General features: G+C 49.6%; 1 protein-coding gene across 2 annotated transcripts; it reads right to left on the reverse strand.

The window, feature by feature from the left end:
- Tgfb3 (transforming growth factor, beta 3) lies at positions 1-22,477 on the reverse strand. Of its 2 annotated transcripts, XM_006240366.3 has the most exons (8): positions 21,516-22,477; positions 21,028-21,175; positions 11,458-11,621; positions 11,073-11,202; positions 5,575-5,682; positions 3,741-3,912; positions 2,105-2,258; positions 1-1,141 (listed from the first exon to the last, which is right to left on the reverse strand). In XM_006240366.3, exons 2-8 carry the CDS (start codon positions 21,131-21,133, stop codon positions 983-985), a joined length of 993 nt encoding a protein of 330 aa, XP_006240428.1. In that variant the 5' UTR covers positions 21,134-21,175; positions 21,516-22,477; the 3' UTR covers positions 1-982. The 2 variants fall into 2 exon arrangements, with proteins under 2 accessions (XP_006240428.1, NP_037306.1); NM_013174.2 differs by having other exon boundaries at positions 21,028-21,777.
- Between the last annotated feature and the right edge of the window lie 1,952 nt (positions 22,478-24,429).

Here is a 24,429-nt window from a genome sequence, read left to right on the forward strand (position 1 = left end):
TCCATGATTCCCCAAAAATATTTATTTATACAAAGATTCTGAGAGTAATATTTGTATTTGTCTGTATACTTCAGTCTGTGCATCTGGGGCCGAGTCATCATGTCAGACATGGGAGGCTCCCCGGATACTCTGCATGTAGCACCTGCTTCCAGGAACACCCGGGGAGCACGGGGTCTAGGGTAGGAGGGAAACGATGTCTGATGCCCCAGGCTGTGTGGATCCAGAATCCAGAGAATGCACCCTGACCCGGAAGGTGTCTAGCCAAATGTCCAAGGGGAAATACGGCCAAGAAGGAAGGCAGAAGGAGGGGGCCCGAGGGAATACATGAGAGAACCAATTCTGACCTCTGCCTTTGAGTCCAGCATCTCTGAGGGACCTGAGATAGCTAGTTGCTGGCCCAGAAACTAATTACATTATCTGTAATGACTCATGATGCTGATCGAGGTGAAAAGACTGTTTGCAAAAGAACAGATTGTCCTTAATTCCAGGCAGTTCAAGATACAATTCCAGGGGACTTTGGCTTGGTAAACTGAAGAAAAATGCTGTTGCCTTTAACAACATCCCGATTCCCTAGAGCAGATGTACTGCCATGAGCAAAGCTGACCTCATATCTGAAGTGCCTTCCAGTCTGGCCTTCACCTGACCACTCTGCCCTTCATCTTCCCTAGGGTAGCCGGAGGCCCCTTGCCACTCACAACGTCCACTCATTATCTCTTCTCTACCCCACCACCTCTGCCTGCACCACAGAAATCCATGTTCTCACCAGTTTGCCTTCCCCTAACCAACCCACACTTTCTTTACCACAGTGATTCTCAGAGCTAGCAGAAAGAAATGTTCCAGAAGGAAGCCTCCCTCTCGGCCTTTCGCCATCGGGAGCCAGGGCTTGTGGGCTCCAGGCCTCTAGGGTGAGGTCTGTTGCTTTGGTTTTCCAAGGAGCAGCAGTCGGTGGTGGCAGTTTCCCCTCCTCTGTTGCAGACTGGCCTCAGCTGCACTTACACGACTTCACCACCATGTTGGACAGCTGCTCCACCTTGGGGGTTCTGCCAACATAGTACAAGATGGTCAGAGGCTCCAGGTCTTGGGGCACACAGCATGGCGAGGCCGATGCCTCCGGGTTCAGGGTGTTGTATAGTCCAAGCACCTGTGGGCAGGGTCACACATTTAGCAGGAAAAAGCCAAGCTTAAGCCTTTGACCCAGAAACTATGCAAGTTGTGGGGGCTACCCTAAGTAGGCAGAGTGGCCACAGAGATCTGTTTAAGAGGGATTGTGGGAACAGTTTGGATAAGAGACCGGCTGTAGTCATCCAGTGTTGCAGAAGGCATAACCCATGTACTCAATGATGTTCCTAACTGAAACATACAACAGTGCAGTTGATCTGTAATTGATAAAAAAGAAACTCCTCCAAAAAGGTCTTCCTTTCTGTAAGTTTCTACCTTAGTGCAAATGTTATTCAACACGGTCTTGGCACATTTAGTGGTTGCGAGAATGTGTGCCCCAGACAGGCTGCAGCAATGATGTGCTCTCTGGAACTGGCTCACAGCTCGCTGCCAGGCTCACCATCCCCCGTGAGGAAGGCAGGTCGCAGAGGCTGCGGACCCTCCGCTCTTTCTCTTGCTATTCTTTCCCACATGCTTTATGCTGTCTAAACAGGGGTAGAAACTTCTCTGGGCCCCTACATCTCACCAACCAGGTGCATACATCTGTGACTCAGGATGCCATGTGACAGTTGAATGACTTCCATGGTACAAAAGCTTTGGACAAAGTAAATGAAAAGGATGCTTGAAACTGTAGTGGGAACTCAGCACATGTATGCACGTGACCGTGCATGTTCAGGTAAGTGTGTTTGCTAGAGACTGAATTCCAGAGCATCGCACACACTAAGCACACTTTTTACCCACGTGCTAGCCCCCATGGTAGGGATTTAAATTGCAGAGTACAACGGAGTAGGATTGGGCCAGCCTGCCAAGATCAGAACATCGTTACAGGAATTTTCGCATCCAAGATTACCACCCATCCAACATTCAATCTTTCATTCACTCATACTGGCCAGTAGCCCAGTCATTGGAGCCCCAGTACCCAAAGAGCATGCACCCAGCTCCATACCGTGCTGTGGGTTGTGTCTGAGCTGCGGAGGTAAGGGCAAGGGCCTGAGCAGAAGTTGGCATAGTAACCCTTAGGTTCGTGGACCCATTTCCAGCCTAGATCCTGCCGGAAGTCAATGTAGAGGGGGCGCACACAGCAGTTCTCCTCCAAGTTGCTAAGACAAAAGCATATACAGGAAATCAACAAAAAGGAGGAGGGACGATAAAAGAAGTCTCATATGTGTCTTCCTATTTCCCATTGAGGAAATACAAGAGGCCATCGTGGGAGGTAACTCTAGTCCATTGAATCCCAGGTTCAATTGCATTTGGTACAGCCATGGCTCCCGAGTAAGGGAGTCCCATGGGCGGGGCTAGCAAATCCATCCAATCCTGTTGTCTGCAGAAATCCATTTGGCAGCCCCTCCTCATCCTGTGGGCCTATACCCTTATCTTCAACAGGTCTCTGACGACACCGGAACTCACTACTTCCAAAGCCTACTATTGGTCAAAATCTTCTTGTAGGTTTTAAGACTGAACCATGACAGACTCCATTGTTTATCTTTTAAAGAGCCATTCCCAGCCCCTTCTTCTTTGACTCCCCCTTCTGGGGATACTCATTTTCTTGGCCGCCCTTGAAGGCAGGGGCAGTCATGTGACTTGATTAATGGCCAGTCCGAACTAGAGAAGTTGGCAGAGAGTAGGAGAGCTCTGGCAAGGATACCTAATTATTTAGAGAAGTAACATCTGGAAGAAGGAAGCTGTTGGCTCTTGCCTCTTGCCTCTTTTTTTCGTAAGCATGGACAAGTCACCTGGAATTCTAGAAACCCTCACGACCACACACAGGAAAAGCCTGCGCAGGAAGCAATCCAGGTGAGATCAGAACACCCATCTCTTCAAGGGCAAAATCAAATAGCCAGACCTTGAGTCGGCCGCAAGAAACCCCCAAGGGCTGAAGTCACTGCTGCCTACAGCCAAGAGCATTCACCCAGGTTGACAAACGGACACATCAAATGGGTCTACTTGCCAGCCTTAGCAACCACCTCTTCCATTCCTTCTGTTTCCTGAGCTGGCCACCTCTAACAGTAAATATACTTGTTCCACCCAAACTCCATACAGGCATTTTCTCTGGCCAATTGACCCTTCCTGCTCCCGGAAGTGCTCCACCCCCAGTCCCTACATATCCAAACGTCACCCATCCTTGAAGGAAGGCTTCGAGGAGGGTTCAAACCCCAGCCTTTCCTCTGTCCATGGATGAACTCCCAGCTCCCAGTCTGCAAGAGCATCCTTCAGACCCCCTCCCAATGTCATTTCCCTCCTTATTCCTGGGATGTAGGCTTCCTCATCCTTCCCACATCGGTGAGCAGCACAGCTGTTCATAAAGAAGAGAAACAGCCTCTGTATAGTGCAGGTCTCTTCTCAAGTCATTGGTGATTTCTCTAGCCTTGGGGACTCAGAGGCAGCAAAAAAATTACTATGGACCCCCCACAGCACCATGGAGGCTTAGCCTCCGTCAAGCTCCCAGGAGTACACAGCAGATTCTTCTTCCCTTTCCTAGATATGTTTGTGACAAGCATCAGGGACCCTTGGCTGAGTGGGACTCAGATCTCAAGCCCACAGGATGGAAGGTTGACCTAGCCCCCTATGGGGCCAGGGCTCACCGGAAGCAGTAATTGGTGTCCAGGGCCCTCTTCTTCCTCTGCCCGCCCTGGCCTGGGCTGTCCAGTCGGTGTGGAGGAATCATCATGAGGATCAGGTGCGGGTTGTGGTGATCCTTCTGCTTCTTGAGACGCCCCAGGTCTCCACGGCCATGGTCATCTTCGTTGTCCACTCCTGCAAAGGGAAGCAATGCCACAACCTCCTATCTAAACGCAAGCGTACCCTTGCAGATTGCTTCTGCATCCCGTCTTAGCCCATCACTGCCTGGTGAGGATGAGGGATAGTACAGTCTGTGAGGGAGGAAGGCACAAGGCAAGTCTCATCCCCTCCCCCCAAGAAGGCACAGACTGAGAGGAGCAACCAGTGTCAGAAGCACTCGGTGGTTACCATGGATACCCCTCTAGACAACCAATCAGATCCCTGCACAACTCCTGCACATCACCTTCCTGGGATGGATGCATCCTGGGCTCCCTCATGGAGTCATGAGTATCCCCAGCACTAGGTGGGCCCTGTCAGCTACTTTGGGGCTGCCACTTCAGGGTTCTGAGACTTAGAACCTTAGGGTTTGGGTTTCCTGGTAGAATCTGAGTTAGGATACTACAGAAGTCCTAACAATTTAAGGGGTCACAGTTTGAGACAGCCCATGTGGGAACCAAAGAAGCTAGGCTACAGGACTGTTGCTATTCAAGCTTAGCGCCTCAGAGGTGTTGTCACTATGAAATTCAGATGAGGCAATAGAACATTAGACAAGCTCTGTAAGAGAGTGCAGATTCGGCTGAAAAGAAGACCAGAGCCTGACTCAGAAGGATTTGTTCTAGCCAGGAATCTCATTTGTAAAAGACAACCATTGTGGGTTCGGTCCCCAGCTCCGAAAAAAAGAACCAAAAAAAAAAAAGACAACCATTGACCACCAACTGACTCTCTTTACCAGGGCAAGAAGGTGAGTAATTTACAGTTGCATGAGGAACTTGGATCTTAGGAAGAAGCTTTAGGGTATATAAAATAAATAGAACCCCTAGGTGCTTGGTGCCCTTTTTTGAAGTGTTTATGCACAAGGAACAATATTGTGCTGGTGGTAAGATAATGCCTTAGCCTAAACTGTATATGAGGATGTGGTTAGGCACTGCGGCTAGGACGTTAAACTCTAAGCTTTAAAAAATAAATACAGAAAAAGGGTTGAGGTCAAGCCCATGCCGAGTAATGGATGACTGAGGTCCAGGCCCAAGGTCTATGCCAGGTCAAGAGCATCCCTCTGCTCTCTCCAGATAATCCCGTGGTCACCCACTTCTCAGGTGCCCAAGACAGAGACAGGAAAGGAAAGGAGAGCTTCCCTGAACCCCAGAAAGTTGCATTTACAGTAGAAACTGTGAAAAGATTCAAATTCTAGCACTAACTCTGTACAAATGCCCACAGTCAAATGCTCAAGCCAGGAAGCAACCATCCTAACCCAGACAATTGAAGGTAAGTCCAGCAACATCAGAAGCTCGGTAGCCAGAGCACTCATATTCAGGCCCACTGGAGTTCATTTCCTTGAGAGGGGAAGGCAGCTGTCATTTACTGAGCAATTTATTATCTCAGTTGTGGACTGGGCTTCTGAAAGAAGCACTCTTGGCCTAGTTCCCTGGACACCTGCCTGCAGGATTCCTCCACTCCTCAGAATCCTGCTGCCTCTTAGATGCTAACATGTTCTCTCCAAGTGGCATGCTTACACTCAGCGCTTTGAGGACAAAACGAAATCACCCGAGTGTGGACAGTCAGCCATCTTCACAAAGGAAACCAGTTCCTTTTCTTGGGTTTGTCAAGGGATCTCCTACCCTATTGTCTGTTCCCGCTTACCTTTGAATTTGATTTCCATCACCTCGTGAACATTTTCCAGTATGTCTCCATTGGGCTGAAAGGTATGACATGGACAGTGGATGCTGATTTCCAGACCCAAGTTGGACTCTACGAAATAAGAGCCGGAGTCAGAGGGGAGATACTGAGTGGCAAGGCAGTGTGCCCACCGTCCAGGCAAAGGCGGAAGTGAGGTATCCAGGCAAAGGCGAAAGTGAGGTATATTGAGAGTCACGGGCAACAGGAAGAGCTCGCAACTCAGAGTGAGCCTCCCGCACAGGGCGCCACGTTCTGCATATTTCCATTCTGTTATGAACAACAAGCTGAGGGTGTAAAGAGTGGGCACCTCGGAGGATGGGAATAACGATCCGTTTTCGATGGATGATAGAAAGAGATTGCTGCCTACGTACATCGGGCAAAAGGTCATGGACACACAACGGGAAGGAAAAGCTCACGATGCCCCCGTGTCTTCAGAGACGGAAGGTATCTGAGCGAGCCTGCTGAATAGGATGAGAGAAGAGGCAGGGATAGGAGGACGCGCCAAGGGGGAAGCTGAGGAACCTCTGAGCAGGAAGGACTTTTAAAGAGCACAAAATGGAAAGCTGAGTGACAGGAGTTGGGGGAGGGAGTCAGAAATCAATGCCTGAAGTCACGCTACCTATAACTCCAAGTCCGCAGATGACGTTAGCATTTCTACCATCACCATGGAGACTGAGAAAGTGGTTGTTCCAGAGGAGGGAAGAGGCATGTTATGGTTATATGTGGTTATATTTGGTCATATTTTCTCTAAAGAACAAGATGTCATGAGGTAAAATGACATGGAAGTTTCTTTGAAAAGCCTGTCACCATATTGGGAGGTTGATTGTGTCATGGATGGCTCCCAAGGTGAGCCGCATGGGAATACAGGTGTGAGCGTGGAGTAGTCGGTCTATCACTGTTGGCTCCAGAGAACAATGCTCAAGGGTGCAGGCAACAGGGGCTCAGATGGACTGGGCTTGGGGAAAACCAGAGGTGCCAGGGTTTGTGGTCAGACACTGAGTGCCAAAAGGTCATCTCGGGCCTTTCCTCCTCTTGGCTGCAGGCTGGTGTTTTGGCAAGCAAAAGCAAAGCAGCACAGACAGTGCTGTAAGGGGTTGAATGAAGTAAAGAGAAAAGGAAAAACAAACGGAAGTGAAGGTTGGGTCAATAGTTCAGTCTTTACAGGAGTGCACAAACAAGAGAGCAGAGTTCAATTCCCAGAACCCACGTGAAGAGCCAAGAGTGCTAACACATGCCTGTAATCCCAGAACTAGGGAGCCAGAGCTGGGAGGATCCCCAAGGCGCTCTGGGCAGCCATTTTAGTCAATCAGTGAGCCCCAGATCCCAATGAAAGACTGTATTGCAAAACAAAACCAAAAACAGGCATGAACAGATACACACACACACACACACACACACACACACACACACACACAGAGGTACACATACATGCACACAAAGTAACTAAAACTAAAATTGACTGAATCAAATAGTTCCAGAGAAAACCAGGTTGGTCTAGTATAGTCAACCCTGGTGGATCAGAGCTCTGTTGATCCCAGAGTAGCAACTAGCTATATGACTGATGTAGGAGAGAGCACAAGAGATGAACCTTTCCAGGTTAACATTTCAGTGAGATGATTGGTTTCCTGGAGTCACCTTCGTGGTTGGTCATCTGGCCTCAGGCCCAACCTGATTTCTCCCTAAAATCTACTGTCATCAGGGGATACTCCAAAATTCACCTGGTTCAGCACCCTTCTCCAAGACAACCTAGAACAGGTATGGCGACCCAGGACACTGTGATGTAAGCCTGGCGTCCCAAGGATCCAGGCTATGAAAGCAGACAAATGGTTAAAAACTAGTTTACTCCTACCAGAAACTCCAAAGTTCGACCAGATTTGTGCTGTCCCAAGGAGAACTTCAAGAGCACCCATTAAGCTTGGTGATCTCTGTTCCCAAAGGTTAACTCACCCGGGACACAAGTCTATAGAGCAAGGCAGCTGAGCCCCACCTAGAGAAGATGTGACCAGGCACGAAGGCCTCTACTTGGTGTCAGACGGCCGGTAGAAGCTGTAGCAGTCGCAATGAGCAACACACAGCATTTTCAAGGATGTCCAGGGTGGGACGGGACTTGCGCACTGGAGTGAGCAAGTTCTATGATTCTGTGTGTTAGAGAGTGAAGGTACATGCAGGTGTGTTAGAGAAAGGAACGGTCAAAGCTCACGTGGCCAGCGCTAGATGGTAGCCTAACTTGGTCTATGGCTCAGAGATGATAATTACCGACCATTGTTGACAGTACTATCAATCTGCTCTGGGATTTTGCCAGCAATATCGCTCATTTAGTCTCTATAATAATCCTACTAATTAAAAACCTCACTGAGGAGATCACCAAGGTTGGAGCTATTAAGTCGTTTACCCAAGATACCCAACCAGGAAGTTGTTATTTCAAGATCCAGATAGAGAGCCTGTGAGTTCTGATGAGAGATCCCACACTATACGTTTTGTTTGTTTAAAACAGGGGCTCACTATATTGCCCAGACTAGCCTGGAACTCATGATTCCCCTGCCTCAGTTTAGAGCTGGAATTACAGGTGTGCGCCCCAACTCCCAGCTGAGCTACTACACACCTAGTTGCCAGGGACAAGAACAGGCACCAAAAGGCACCATAGACAAAGATCCTACAGTCATCAAGATGCAAATGCCCGTGTGGTCTTATCATGCCAGCCGACCTTCACCGTGACACTTAGGGTGCATCCTACCAGCCTGGCTCTGTATACTGAGAAGCCGTAGGCTATATCCGTAGGCTGTATGAGTACCGGCGCGGTGGTGGGAGGACCCCAGAACGCAGCCTGGCTACCTGGAGCACACAAGCCCCAGATGCTTCCTAAGTGACTCCTAAACCACAGGTGTGACTCAGTCCTCGTCAATCCACACCGCCAGCTGCTCCAACTCCCAGTCTGTTTGCTGCCTGGTTTGGGGCCATGAACTCTGAGGAGATTCCTGAACAAAGCCCTCAGCTACTTCCCCTGAGGGAAGGGAGGGGTGGGCAGAATTTGCCTAAGTGTGAACTGAAGGTTCCAATGAAAAACAAACCTCGGAGTTGGCAGGGGCGGGGTGGTGGGTGGGGGACCCACAGGTTTTATTATGAAATTATCTTTTCGGATGGCTTGAGGAGGCTGGAAAGCCTGTTCTGCACAGATTTCTCATGGAGTTCTGCAGCTGTGAACAGAGGCGCTCCAAGTGCCCAGGGCTTCAAAGAAATCCAGGTGGCGCTGATTAAAATCAGACAGGGGAACTAGGAGATGAAGTCGAAGCAGCCCCTTTTTCGACGCCCAAGCTAAGCACTGAGTGGAGAGCCGCCAGCATCGGGGTTGCTTTGTTAGCACCCTTGGCTGAATCGTGTTGTTTCTCACAGACTGAGTTACCTACCTTCCTGAAAGAGCCAAGGCAGGGTCTACCGTGTGTCGACTCAGCTGCCAAACAAGGTCCCATACATGGGAGCTTGCAGACTTGAATACCTACAGAGTCCTGGACATCACGGAGGTGGAGGAGTCACCTCAGAGACTCACCCACGGGGAGCACTGGGAGATGAGGAAGAAAGTGCACAGCACATTTCAAAGGGTAGCTACTGGTCATCTCTGGTCTACTGCCGGGGGCCAATCTTCTAATTATTAGTCAAGAAAAATAAGGAATCTTTGGTTGGTGTGTTGTCATTTATGAGACAGGGTCTCTCTACATAGCCATGGCTGGCCTGGAACTCACTATGTAGACCAGGTTGGCCTCAAACTCACAGAGATAGGTCTGCTCCTGCCTCCGGAGTGCTGGGATTAAATGTGTGCACCACCAAAGCCAGCCCAGTTTTATGAGAAATCTCCCAGCTTTTAAAACCAAACAAAACAACAAATAAACTCCCCAAGTGCCCAAGAGTTAAGTGTAAAAGCAGCTTGTGACCTCTGCCTTCGAACCCTGCTTTCCTGAAACACCAAGGACATCTGGCCATCGGTATGTAGTTGGCCTAACTGTACAACAGCTGATGGTGGTGGAAAACTCTTGGTGGGGTAGAGGAAGAACCCTATATATAACCCTCCTACCACCACGTTTGCCACTATCACCATGAAGCAGTCAGAGCAGGAAGTACCAAGATGGTGTCATGAGACATCAGACTCATTTCTTAGGGGACAAAGGTCCTAATCCAGACGGGAGAAGCTCAGACGTATTCACTCGGGTCCTCAGCCTCCTTATTGAACATCATGAGAATTGATTCTTACAAGGCACATTGGAACCCACAAAGTTCTCTCGAATACATGTGACCCTTAAAACAGCTCTGGGAGGCCTGTAGGGTGGAAGCATTACTTTGTTTTCCTGGTAAGGAGATACAATGAGTGGATATGATATTCAGGACTGGTGACATTTGTTATAAGTGCTGTGGAGTTCAGTGAACCCTGGCATTTGAAATTCAAGTTGGCCACACAGAACCTGCCCCAAAGCCCCTCTTCTTCCCTCTTCCAATGGCTGAGGATAGCACCTGGCTGTTTCATCCAAAACTTATGTCATCAGAGATTGCTCTTGTGTCTTAACACCACACCTAATCCTAGCCTATTGGCTCAATGACAGAATGACAGAACGAATCCATATGGTTTCTGTATCTGTTGCACACTGCCTGCACCCAAGCCCCTTCTGTCCTCACTAGGCTGCCACAATGGTCCCTACATGTTTTGCTTGCCTTTTCCCTTTCCTTTCCCAGCAACCAGAGGGCTGCTGTTAAAGACCACAGTATTGCACTCATATGCCCACCTTGCCTATAGCCTTCAGAACACTCAGAACGAGGAACGAGTCTTAAAACCTTTCTACAGTCCAACACACACACTTGACCAGATGACCTCAGCTCACCATCTTGATCTTCAAGACTGTTTGCTGCTACATCGAATCAAACTGGGTTCCACCTAGGGGCCTGGGTCTTTCTGTTTCTTTTGCTTGGGTCACCCTTTTGCCTAGCCTCCTGCCCTTAAAGGGCTAGCTCCTTCTCTTGGCTTGGATCTCACTGTCGGGCTCATTTCTCACAGTGATCTCCTTTAAGTAACCAGTGTTGGAGCTCCCAGGCATCATCACCTAGGTTCTCTAGTTTCCAATGTGTTGTTTGACTCTCTTTGTGTGTCTCTGCCACGGGGATGAAAACCCATTGAGATCTGAGCGCTCACCTGTTTTGTTTGCGGCTGAATTCCCAGGGCCTGACTCAGGACAGCATTTAAGGACAGAGTGGAGGGGCTGGGGATTTAGCTCAGTGGTAGAGCGCTTACCTAGGAAGCGCAAGGCCCTGGGTTCGGTCCCTAGCTCCGGAAAAAAAAGAACAAAAAAAAAAGGACAGAGTGGAGAACGGAGTTAAAAGCTAGCCATTGAACCCAGATGTATGGCTCCCCCTAGTTCTCTCCTCTCCCTAGGGAATCCCTAGGATTCCCTCTGAGATGTTCCTGCTAAGAGTTTACCTACCTCTCCGCAACAGCCACTCGCGCACAGTGTCAGTGACATCGAAGGACAGCCACTCTGCGGTGCCTCTCGTGGGCAGATTCTTGCCACCTATGTAGCGCTGCTTGGCTATGTGTTCATCAGGTCGAAGTATCTGCGGGGCGGAGGAGAGAGTGAATTGCTAAGGCAGGGGACAGGGCACCAGGGACGGGTTACAATGCTGGCAAACAAGAGGAGACCAAAGGCTTCTGAATGCCACCCTTTCTGTGCACCTCAGGAAGCCCTCTTAACGACAGAGGCTGGGAGGAGTCCGCGTCAGCCTGAGGTCTGTCAGACCCCAAGCTCAGTGGAAGCCAGACGTGGGGAAGGAACTGGCACCTCCTATATGGTTTCCAGACGGAGGGAATACCTGGAAGAGCTCGATTCTCTGCTCTGTGCGCTTGGAGCTGGGGTTGGGCACCCGCAAGACCCGGAACTCCGCCCGGAACAGATTGGTTCCATTTTTCTCCACTGAGGACACATTGAAACGGAAAACCTTAGAGGTAATTCCCTTGGGGCAGACTGCCAGTTCATCTAGAAGGAAAAGCAATGGGGAGAGACATAGTGAGGACCCCCTCCAGAAACGGTATGCCGCCAGCAGACCCACACTAAGTGGCCACAGCCCTGTCTATGACCTCCCGAGAGGCTCGAGACCTCAGACCTTAAGGTGGAGATGCAAGGAAGATTCTTAGTGACCCCAGAGTCATAAAGAATCCCAACTAAGGAGCAGGGAGACCTTGGAGCCCCAGGACATGTACTTGAGACTGAATCAATGAAGTGTAATTGTCCCCTTTGCCCACTTTTACATATAAATCTTATATTATATGTGTGTATGTACACCACATGTGTGCAGTGCCCACAGAGGCGGAAAAGGGTGTCAGATCCTCTGGGACGGGGGCTGCAGGCAACTGTGAGCCACCTGACAGGGGTACTAGGGATGGATGGAGCATCAAGTGCTCTTCACGGCTGGGCCAGCTCTCTAGCTCTCCTCCCACTGTCTTGCTATCCCAAAGCTGCTAAGCGCTCCAGACTAAATTTTAATTTTTCAAAAATATAGATTCTTATCCAGGCCTGGCAGCACATGCTGTAATGTCAGCACTTGGGAGACTGAAGCAGGAGGATCTTGAGTTCAAGGGCCAGGAACCTGGCCTGTGTAGCAAGTTCCCAGACAGACTAAGTTTCCAAAACAAAACAATCATCAATCAAACCCAGATTTTTAAGAAGATGGCGGCTAGTCCCTTAGTTATCTTCTAGCTTGTTGATTCATTCACGTTCTTATTCAGTAGGTATCTATTCATTTCTCAAACATGTGTAGGGCTGGAGAGGTGGCTCAGTGGTTAAGGGCACCTGCTGGTCTTCCACAGGGCCTAAGTTCAGTTACCCATGTTGGGCCGCTTGCAACTAGTTGATTGTCACTCTGATTCTAGCCGCAAGGGATCTGACACCCTCTTCTAGACTCCTCAGGCAGGCACACGCGCAAGCGCGCGCGCACGCACACACACACACACACACACACACACACACAAACCATAAATCTTTTACATTTTTATTTGTTTGGTTGGTTTTGTTTTGTTTTGTTTTGTTTTCAGGTCAGGGTTTCTCTGTGCAGTCTTGGCTGTACTGGCGCTTACTCTGTAGGCCAGGCTGGCCTCGAGATCCCTCTGCCTCTGCCTCTTCCTCCCTAGTGCTGGTGCACCACAACCATCTGGCTTTTTATTTTTTATTTATTTATTTTTTTTGGTTCTTTTTTTTCGGAGCTGGGGACCGAACCCAGGGCCTTGCACTTCCTAGGTAAGCGCTCTACCACTGAGCTAAATCCTCAGCCCCCATCTGGCTTTTTAAAAATGTAAACATATGTGAAATAAATACCATGAGCCAAGTGTGATATTGATGTCAGGAAGCCACAGTCCCTGCCTGCAGGTGACACAGACCCAAATCGCAGGACCCTTAGTGATGCAGAGGAACCGGCAAGAAGAAATGAGAATGAATCAAGTAGGGACCAGTACTTAGTGGGAGCAGTGGCAGCAATCTGCTGCCTGCATGGAGGTGGGGGAGGGGCTACGAAGGGATTTTTACACAGAGACACTACTGTAGTCAGAGACAGACCAGCGAGCGAGGAAGAGAAGAGAAAGCAGGTTGAGACATGAGGCTGTAGGGACACCCCTGTGTCGCACTGGGAACATGAACTTCATCACATTGAGAGTAGGGAGCTACAGAAAGTGTTTGAATCAACGCTGGGGCTTAGACCTAAACAAAGGGCAGTTTCTATGATACATATATACATGTGTATGTGTGTGTGTACATATATATATGTGTGTATACATATATATGTATATATATACATATATATATATATGGTTTTTTTTTTTCAAATCAAAAGAGTCGACTGTCATCAATTCCTTCCTCTTTAAGGGGGTCCTACTTAGGGTTAATATTGCTATGATGAAACACTATGAGCAAATTCACATCTGTAGTCTATCATCAAAGGAAGTCAGGACAGGAGCTCAAACTGAATGGGAACCTGGAGTCAGGAGCTGACGTAGAACCCATGAAGGGGTGCCGCTTACTGGCTTGCTCAGCCCACTTTCTTTTTCCTTTCTCTCTCTCTCTTTTTTTTCATTTGGTTCTTCTAGGAGTCTCTCTTTGAGGCCCTGGCTATCCTGGCACACTCTCTCTCTCTCTCTCTCTCTCTCTCTCTCTCTCTCTCTCTCTCTCTGTAGACCAAGCTGAACTCACAGAGATCTGCCTGCCTCTGCCTCTTGAGTGCTGGGATAAAGGTGTGTGCCACCATGCCCATCCAGCCTGCTTTCCTATAGAACTGAGGGCCACCAGCAGCTCGGGGATGTCACCAACCACAATAAGCAGGGCCCCTTTTCCTGATTTGTCACTAGTTAAGGAAATGCCCTACAGTTGGATCTTGTGAAGGCATCTTCTCAGTGGAGATTCCCTCCTCTCTGATGACTCTAATTTGTGTCAGGTTGACATAAAACCAAGCAGCACAGAGGGTCTCTATCCTTGGTAGCTGGCTGTTCGAAGCCAGCAGAGTCCTTTACAATGCCAAGGTCTGAGAGCATTCACTCCACAGAAATCCTCTCCACACAAAGGGTAATGACAACCAGGGTATGAAATTCAAGCTCGTAGGCCCAGATTCCACACATAATGGCTGAAGTGAGCGCATAAGTACCCCTGGGGGAGACTAGGGGTCATGGACTACGTGAGGCAGATAAGGAGCTGAAAACCAGCAAGCACAGTCCTGGTCTTCAGGAAAGGATGAGTGGGTGTCTCTGGAAATTGCCATCTGGTAGGCCTGATGTTGGTGGTTAAAGGAAAATTAATGGAACAGGTGTAGGAAACAAATGTGGGAATAGCAGCTAATGAAGCCCTGATTTCTAATTGGCCTTGAAGGAACAAATACTGCCAATTAGTCTCTAAGCCAATCCAAATAGGACCAGAGAGAGGAGTCAGTGTCAGCAACTCTCCTATGCATATGTATAGAGGTGGTACCCAGGGTCCCTCCCTTACAAAGTACACATTTAAAAACATACTTTGTTTCAAGTTTTAATTATGTGTACTCATGTGTGCCTGTGTGTGGGTTTGTGTACACAACTGCAGTGCCCAAGGAGACCATAAGGGGGTATCAGATCCCCTGGAGCTAGAGTTAGAGGCTGTTGTGAGCCCCCTGATGTGCGTGGTGGGACTGAACTATGGTCCTCAGCAAGAACAGCACACATACAGGGTTGGGGATTTAGCTCAGTGGTAGAGCGCTTGCCTAGGAAGCGCAAGGCCCTGGGTTCGGTCCCCAGCTCCGAAAAAAAGAACAAAAAAAAAAAAAAAAAAAAAAGAACAGCACACATTCTTAACTGCTAAAACATCTCTCCACCAAGCACCCATCTTGTAACAGAGCTACACCGCCAGCAACTTCATGTGTAAGTTGGCAGGTTTGTAACTCTGGATGTGGACAAGCCCTTGGACCAGTGACCCTTTGTGGAGACTGGCCTGGCAGGAGAGGTCATTAATCTGGCCTCTGCAATAACTGTCTGTTAGGAGAGCATGAAGGGGAGTCAGGGCCATACGCGCCCTGCTAGAAAAGGCAGAAGAAAGTAGGAATTGGTAACTGAAGAGGAAGGGGCCAGAGTGGGAAGGAAGTAGGGACATCCAAGAAACAGGAACAGTGATACCCTAACAGAGCCTCAGGATACTCTGATGACTGTTCTTGCTAACTTCCGCTTTGTCATGGACCATACCCAAGACAGATCCCCACCCCCAATGAAAATTTTAAGGTGATTTCAGAAGAAATACAAAGCACTTGGGAGGTGGAGGCTGAGGGAGCAGGATTCTGAGATTGGCCAGAACTGGAGAGATGGCTCAATGGTAAGAGCTCTGGCTGCTCTTCCAGAGGACCTGGATTCAATCCCCAGAGCCCACACGGTGGCTCACAACCATCTGTAAATGCAGTTCCAGGAGATCTGACACCCCCTGCTGGCCTCCGCAGGCACCAGGCATACATATAGCCAGACACATAAAGGCTGCAGCCATACATACAGGCAAAACACACATGTACCATGTTAAAAAAAAAAAACAATTAAAAAATATCTGAGACCATGGAGTGGCAAGATGGCTTTATGAGTAAAGGTGCTTGCTGCCAAGTCCGATGACCTGAGTTTGATCTCAGGACTCAAAATGGAGAAGAAGATAAAAGACTTCTGAAAGTTTCCATCCGGCCTCAACTCATGTGCAAGCAAACATGGGTTCCCTGACACATAAATAAGTATAATAAGAAACTTTTAAGAGTTCAGAGCCGGGCTGGAGAGATGGCTCAGTGGTTAAGAGCACCGACTGCTCCTCCATAGGTCCTGAGTTCAAATCCCAGCAACCACATAGTGGCTCACAACCATCTGTAATGGGATCTGATGCCCTCTTCTGGTGTGTCTGAGGACAGCTACAGTGTACTCATATATAATAAATAAATCTTAAAAAAAAAAAAAAGAGTTCAGAGCCAAGCTGAGCTACACAGTAAGACCCTTCCTCAAAACAGTCAAACAAAACCAGTTTAAGAGAGTTAGTGGAATGAATCATGCAAATAAGTAAGCAAAATGCATGATATACCACATTACATCACATGTAACTCCTCTAATAATACTTGAAATTAAAGAGAATATATAAAATGCATCATTCTCCCCGTGTGGAAATGGGATATCAGAAAAGCTATGTGGTTTTTCCATAGCTAGACAAGTAATAGGGGGCAGAGGTGAGACTTGAACCCAGGTAAGACTTGAGCACACCCCATTTATTGAATCTGAGACCCTGGAAATCTGTGTGTACCTGGATGCTTACCCAGTGGAAAGATATTAATAATTTCAGCAACAAATATGATGGGATTCCTTAAAATGGCCCGGCACCCCAGTATTGCCTTAGAGTCAGTGACCAGGCCCCACTGTGCTCTGCTCTCGACCATCAAGAGTCACTCTAATAAAACATTTCTATGGGGGCTGGAGAGCTGGCTCAGCAGTTAAGAGCCCTGACTGCTCTTCCAGAGGTCCTGAGTTCAGTTCCCAGCACCCACATGGTGGCTCACAACCATCTGTAATGGGATCTGGCGCCCTCTTCTGGTGGGTCTGGAGAGCTACAGGGTCCTCACACACTGTTTCTAACTGTTCCCATTGCTGGGAACACTGGTCGCTCCCTCATCTCTTTTGCTTTAGAAAGTAAGAATAGCGCATGATCCAGTAAATGTGTGCACGGTATTTTTGGACAGCCCAGGAAGCTGTACGTGTAGTTAACTAGCTCTGTCTGTTCCAGACAGGTGTGTCCCAGCTTGAACATCTCATTTCAGGGAGGAGACAATGGAGGAATGGTATGAACGATGGGGCCGCCTGGAGAGTGTTTAAAGCAGCGAACTATGACCCCACCACTCAGCAGTAACGGACTGCACCGGGTGGGTTCACAGCATTCCCCCGCCATGTTTTCCAGATGTTTCCGGTGTGTGGGCAGAATGGAGAAGCAAAGTTTATCATTTTCGCCGAAAGGTACCACAACTTCAAATGTGCCAGAAGCTCGAGGGAGTGTTGCCTGCATGGTCTCAAACTTTGCGCAGATTAACCTTGAAATGAGTTAGACGTGTTGTTTAGCCAGTGTTTAAAAAGTTTTGCATTAGAAGCTTATAAACATTTTAAGTCTGTGTTACAAGTTGGGAGGTTTCACAGAAATTTCCAGATTCTCTGCTATCCCGGGAAATGATAAGATCTAGTCAAGATGGACCTACATTCCTGAATTCAAGATTCAGTAAGAGCTCCATGGTAGCTTCCTCTCTTAGCAGGCCACGGGGGCTCTAGATCCTTCTGCCCCAAGCCGGTCACATACACCGCCTTTCTCAACGACCTGAAGTACTTTGCCACGATGCCTGGTCCCGGGGCTGCTCGATCCAGCCGCATCCCCAGCCTACTGTCTGAAGGCATGTGTGCTTACAGTCTCTCCTAGGAAACTTTTTGCCCCTGGCTCACCTCATCTTTAAACTTATTGAAAACGTAAGTTGCCTAGGACGTCTCCGTATTCTCCCTATTCTATAAGGGAGAGATGGGACCCAGGCGGTTCCTCAAGGCTCCCCCTGGGTAGCCAGAACCTACCTTCCTCTTGGTATAATGATGATAGCCATGGCATATGAATTCTGTCAACATGAAACATCTTTTTCTTAATGGTTATTTATTTTTTATTTTATGTGCATTGGTGTTTTGTTGGTGTATATGTCTGTGAGAGGGTGTTGGATCCAAGAGCTAGAACTCACAGATGGTTGTGAGCCACCATGTGGGTGCTGGGAATTGAACCCAGGTCCTTTGGAAGAGCAACCAGTGCTCTTAACGGATAAGCCATCTCTCCAGCCACCATGGCATTCTTCCTTCTGGGTCGTCCTGTACTTGCCTTGGCATTTCCCTGGATTGATAACACAAGAGTCCCACGACAAGACACAGATACTTCTAAGCCAGAAGATGAACATGGTGCTTATGCCAGTGTTTGTGGGGATGATAACAGAACCGAAGCAACTGTATCCTTCCCCAGTACATGAGTCAGAGACAGCACCTACTCGTTTCCCATGGCAACATCTTAGAGAACTACGAGATTACAGAGTCTTGCCTCTGTCTCCTAGCAGACACCCAGGCAAATCAGCCCCAGGCCTGACAAATCCATTCAAAGTGAAAGGGAGCTGAGAGATGACCTCACACAAGGAAATGGAGGCTCTGGGAAGAAACACCACATGGCTGGGCTTACTAATCCTGCTTGAGGCTGTGTAAGAGAGAAAGGAAGCCCGGTCCCGGAAGCTGGGTTCAGTGAGTATGTACGCCATTTAAATCCCCTGTCTCGCCTCCAACAGTGAAGCTGAAACAAACCCTGTTTATTCCCAAGCCGCTAGGTACCTGGGTTACAAAAGGACCTGCTGTCCTTTCCTGGTGAGGTTAACCTAGAGTTCATCTGTGTCACAGGCCAGGGTTCTACTAGAGCATGAAGATTAACAGTGGCCTTAAAATGCGTGTCGCACGCCTTTGATCCTAGCACTTAAGAGGCAGAGGCAGGCTGATCTCTGTGCATTCAAGCCCAGCCTGGTCTACAGAGTGAGTTCTACGACAGCCAGGGCTACACAGAGAAACTCTATCTCAGAAAAAAAAAAAAACAAAAAAAAAACAAAAAAACAAAACAAAAAAAAAACAAAACCAAACAAACAAACAAAACAAAACAAAAACCCAAACAAACAAAAGGAAGTTCAGGACGGGCTTCGTCCTCTGCTCAGCAGCTGCCATAGCCCTCTCTGTACTTAGCGTGCCTTGTGCAGCCAGGTCGAGCCACCACCTAACCAGCTGCAGGGTGGGCTCAGGTTGGTGTCTGTTCATCTCTCACATCACCTGTGCCAGCTGCAGAGTGCCTGGGCCTGCTTCCTGATGGTACTGTGAGCCTCCGTGGCATTGCCTCTGCCCCACTGAACCCTGACTCCTCCTTAGCATTGAGAAAATATTCTTGTTCACTGCGCCAAGTTGTCACAGGCTAGACCGCTACTCCATTGTCCCCATGACTTCCCTTGATGTTACAACCTGGGAACTGCACAACAACTGTGGTGGGCTGTCCTGGCTTTGTCTGAGGCTACATCTTTTGTAGCCTAGATTTCTGCACAAAATCCACATCCACACCTACCTGTGTAGCCGTGTGTTCACATGGATTGCTCATCATCATCTCAGGGCTCTAGACAGGGTGGGCCCTAGTGACTCAGAATCCCTTCTTCTCAGACTCTCTTCCTGACCCAGACTGTGAGGGTTCCAGGGCCACCCTCTTATCCTCTACTTCCCTCAGACTTGTGACCTTCTCTGATATCTGTGGCTACTATGACTCGCCTTGGTAGGTGACCAAGGAGTCAAGGGTTCATCCCATCTAATCCTGGATGACTCTATAAACTGTGGTCACCAGGCAGTCCCTGAACGGACACCAGTAAGCAGACCCTAGGCAGGGAGCTCCAGGTCTGTCTAGTTTCCAGCCTGGACTCTGCATGGGTAGCCAGATCCTAAGAAAAGGTGATACTCCAGCCAGTCACAGGAAACTGCCCCGAGAACACCTGTATCCCTGCCTCCAGAAACTACACTTTTCTTTCTGCCTGGTGTAGACCAGCTTCCTACTGGCCTTTTGCATCTTCCTTGAGAGCGGCTCCACCCATTGGCGCTCACTCCTGTTCCTTCCCTGCAGCCGGGTTTCTCTAGCCTCCTGCTGTTTGCCCCATGGCCACTCTGACTATGCCAGCCTCCTGGCTCCAGCCAACCCTTCCACCCCAACTTGGGCACTGCCCACCTGGGAGGTGGGCCTGGGCTGAAGTCACCGGGGCACGGAGGACACCTGCTGGCAGGAAAAGCAAACAGAGCAGCTCCCGGACTCAGGCCCAGAGCCGCTTACATTCCTCTTTCCTGGGCTGTCAGTTTCTCAACATCTGCCAAATTTCTCTCTCTTGTATTGAGCTTTTTTAAATCCCCATTCAGTAAACACACATGACTTCCACACGTGTACAAACACACACAGGCGTCTCACCCAGAAGCTTCACAGTTCCTCCGCAGACAGCAGCCTCCTGGGAAGAAACTTCCAGACACACATCCCCATCACCCCCGCAGCCATCCCTTGGGCAGATGCCTTGGGCTATCCAGAACCTCAATCCTGGCCTCCTGTGTCCATTAGCCTGGGAGGCCCTGCTTTATGCATATGAATCTGTCTACTGTGTAATGTAAGAGTCCATATTGCCCAAAAGTCCACGTATGTGGGAATATACATGTGTTACCCTCCCCCTCCCAGCTCACGTGGGTCACGTGTGTGTGTGTGTGTGTGTGTGTGTGTGTGTGTGTGTGTGTGTGTGTGTGTGTGTGTTAGACTGAAAAGCCTCGGTTGGGCTTCCAAAAGCAGCTTAACAAACTCAAATTTGAGGCAGGTACACTGTGTTTCCTGAAAGCCGGGAAGCTGACCCAGAGATGTGGTATAAGGAGCCAGGAAAAGCAGGGAGAATATGGAGATGTCCAGACTCAGATGACCAGGAGGATTTGGGGGCCAGCCAGCCCACCCCTCTACAGAACCCACGTGCTCACAGTGAACCTCTATGTGTTCTCACACACAGATATGTAAGAACATGTTTCCTTAGGTGGCACTATACAGTTCCCAGTTACTACCCACCAAGGGTGTCCTAGGAGTTCCGAACGCCACTTGGCTTCAGGGCTCCTGGCCTCTTGAAGCCCTTGGCTCTTACCAGAATGTCTCTGCGCCTTTCCCACCCACCTACCCAGCTGCAGCTGCAGGGCCTGACCTCTGTATTGAACCCCCGGGGGTGCGCTCTGCTGTATAAGGGCCACCAGGCCCCCCCTCTGTGGAACTCCCTTTTCCAGTTCATCCCCTCCAGAGCAGACACCCAGCAAGCATTGGGACTTACTGTGCTCCGCCAGCCCCTGGATCATGTCGAATTTATGGATCTCTTTGGCATAGTACTCTGACTCCGAGGTTTCCTGAGTGCAGCCTTCTTCCCTCTCCCCGTGCATCTCTTCCAGCAACTCCCGGGTGCTGTTGTAAAGTGCCAGGACCTGATAGGGGACGTGGGTCATCACCGACGGCTCAGGGGGGCTGGTGAGCCTGAGCTTGCTCAAGATCTGTCCCCTAATGGCTTCCACCCTCTTCTTCTTGATGTGGCCGAAGTCCAAGGTGGTGCAAGTGGACAGAGAGAGGCTGACTGTGGCCAAGTTCAGCAGGGCCAGGACCACCAGAGCCCTTTGTAAGTGCATCTTCATGTGTGAACCCAGGAACGAGGCCAGGGGACTGGGGAGGCCTGGCAAGGAGGAGACCCCAGTAGAAAGGGGGAGGAAAACCAGGCGTCCTCCCCAGATCCCAAAGACTGAGGCTTGGCAAGAGGGTGCATGAACTCACTGCGCTGTGTGAGCTTCAGGACTCCCAGGAAGCGCTGGCAACCCCGGGACGAAGTAGCGGACTGTGTGCTGTGTAGCGCTGGGATTCTTGTCCATATATCTAAACAGGTTCTGCCGGGCTCTGACTCCCAGCAGGCCAGGTGGAGGGCAAGCCGAGGGTTGGGAGGGGTGGCAAGGCAGCTGGGAGTGGGAAGAGAGCTGGAGTTTTTCCTTAGGTAAAAATAAATAGAGCGGATATCTGATATTGCCAAACGCCGCTTGGCGATGAGGAGAAAGTGAGTATTTTAAAGAAAGTGCAGAAGAGCCATGGCTGGGTCCCAAAAATCAAGCTCTTTGCCTTGCCCTGAAGGGAGAATTAGAAAAGCGAATGGAAAAGAGAAGGAAAAAAATGTTTAAAAAAAATCACCAGTGGGTATGTGGGGAGAGGCAGCGCTGGGCAACGGCAGGCCCAGCTAAAGGTGGGGGCAGTGCGGGACACACTTGTCTCGGGAGCACTCCATTCATGCTTTCCCTTTTGTTTACACTTCCTCGGGGGCTTTCTAAATGACTCTGTTCGCGCTGCCTCTCCTCTTCATTGGCTGGGATGAGGGATTATATACAACTGGCAAACTGGGAGGGCAGGCCTCTTGGAGACAGCTCCGATAATCCACTTGGACCCAGGGTCACCAGCATCTCAGCTTATCTTCTCTCTCGGCCATGGCTTCTGTCCCTTGCTTCTCTTTAGGAATTAAAAAAAAAATCAAAAGAAAAAGAAAATAGAAGCCGATTCACCGCAGCTGACTCCGGAAAGCGTTATTTCTTCCTCCGCAAGGCCCTTCCCGTGCGCGTCTCGCCTCTCTGTGGCTCAGCCCCCTACACTCGGCCCTCTTCTTCCCTCCCTTTCTCTCTCCCCTTCTCCCTCTCCTCCCTCTCCCTCTCTCTCTCTCACACACACACATGCACACACACTGCTTTCTCTATTTCTCTCTGCTGAAATTTTATACCTCCCTCCCATGACGTATCGGCCTGGGGTGGGGGAGGGAGGGAGGGACCAGCGCACACAGCCTCTCTCGCTGCACGGTTTTAATGTTTTAAACAGGCACAGGAAAAGCCGAGCCCATTTGAAAAATACTTTGTGAGTCCTCTGGTTCGACGTGGTAACTGAACTTTTTTTTCCCCTCCTCTTGGAGTCATTCCTGCTACACGTTGGCTGTTTTTCTGGAAAGTTACTCCCGAGCCCCCTCCCTCCTGCTACCCCGGCCCCTCTGCGCCGGGGCCAGCTGTCAGTCCACGCTCCCCGCCTCGCGCTCTCGCCTCCCCCGCGTCCCGGATCGCCCCCGGTCGGACAGGGGACACAGGCTAGGTTCGCTAGGGGAGAAGGGCCGGGCGGTCCGGCCACTCTCTCCAGGCCCCAGGGTGGAACCGGGCTCGGCCGCGATCCTGGCAGCGGTTCCTCACTGACCATCCCGAGCCCGGCAGCTGCTGCTGGGGTAAATGATGGCACTTTCCGGAAGGCCGAGGGTGCCCTCTGGCGAGGCAGGGCCGCCAGTGACAGAAGCTTGGAGGCAAGCAACACCAGATCCTGCGATCACGTCCCGACCCCACGCGCCAGCCGCTCCCCATCCAGTGCGGCTGAGCACTTGGCCCCAACCCGTTTCCCAGGAGGGTTTTTTAGGTCTTTTTCTCTCTTGAGCAGCATCAGTTAGGCCAGACCCAGGCCGGGCTGCCCACGTTCTTCCAAGTCTCCTGGACCCTTTCTGAGAGGCCTCCTGGCTCCAACGTCCCAAATGGAGAGATGTTAATGTGTTATTTTACAATTGAAGAAACTGAGAATAGTTGTGTTTTCAAGGCCACACTGCATGTGGGTAATGGAGATGTCAACCACAGGCTGTCTAATCTGGAAGGGCATTATTTTAACTTGGGCTACCTTGAGGAAACCTAGGTGTGGAGAAACCTTAAAAGAGATTTCTTGGTCACACAGCTCTGAGCTGTCTGTCTGTCTGTCTGTCTGTCTGTCTGTCTGTCTGTCTGTCTGTCTGTCTGTCTGTCGTGTGTGTGTGTGTGTGTGTGTGTGTGTGTGTGTGTGTGCCCATATGTGGGTATGTGAACTTGTGTGCTGGTAACCTTGGAAATCAGAGAAGGGCAGCAGCCATTCCTCTGGAGCTGGAGTTGCAGAAGATTGTGAGTCACCCAGCATAGGTACCTGAAATCCAGCCCCTGTCTTCTGCAAGAGCCATGTGTGCTCTTAATTGCTGGCCCTGAGGGATAGCCTTGGCATTTGTTACATGCCCTGCACTGTTCTAGGTGCCGAGGATAAGACACTGAACAAACTTTTATGGAATTTGCATTTCAGAATGGGAAGAGAGTCAAAAACACTAAGGGCATATGTAAATTCATGGGGCGGGATGAAGCAGGGGAGGGGGAGGAGAGTGGCCCTTGGGGGGGTAGGGGGCAGGAGGTTGTGTTGAAATTTAAAATGGGTGAGCCTAGAGACTGGGTCTCTTGGGCTAACTCTTTACAACATGGGAGGGAGAGCTATTGAAGGAATTCTCTATACACCATTTCTCCCACTCCAGTGTCTTGACAGCAGCTATGTTTTTAAACTCACTTCTCAAGCAATTCAAGTAAGATTTGCCAGCCCCTGCTTGCTGAGGTTTCTCCATGCCCAGGGTGGTACCATTCACCCTTTGTTTTCTCAGAGTCCGGGTAGAAGTGGGCGGGAGTTTACAAGAAGTTGAAAAATTCAAACATTAATCCCTTCTTGCACAGTTGGTGCCAAGGAAGAAGGAACAAGGGAATAGTTGGTGCCTATATTGAAGCTGGCTTAGATTTTTGGCACTGATTGTTCTGTCTGATTAAAATCTAACAAAATATTCTCACCGAGAAGCCAGTAAGGATCTCAGAAGGAAACTGAGGTCAAGCAAGGCTGGGCTGAG

This window comes from Rattus norvegicus, chromosome 6, assembly GCF_036323735.1.
Source record: "Rattus norvegicus strain BN/NHsdMcwi chromosome 6, GRCr8, whole genome shotgun sequence".
Classification (NCBI taxonomy): domain Eukaryota; kingdom Metazoa; phylum Chordata; class Mammalia; order Rodentia; family Muridae; genus Rattus; species Rattus norvegicus.

Coding starts and splice junctions, on each gene's coding strand:
- Tgfb3 (NM_013174.2), bottom strand. CDS start 21,379: ATGAAGATGCACTTACAAAGGGCTCTGGTGGTCCTGGCCCTGCTGAAC. Junction 11,203..11,457: donor AGAGAATCGAGCTCTTCCAG/GTATTCCCTCCG, acceptor TCCGCCCCGCAG/ATACTTCGACCTGATGAACA. Junction 3,913..5,574: donor GATGGAAATCAAATTCAAAG/GTAAGCGGGAAC, acceptor TTCCCTTTGCAG/GAGTGGACAACGAAGATGAC.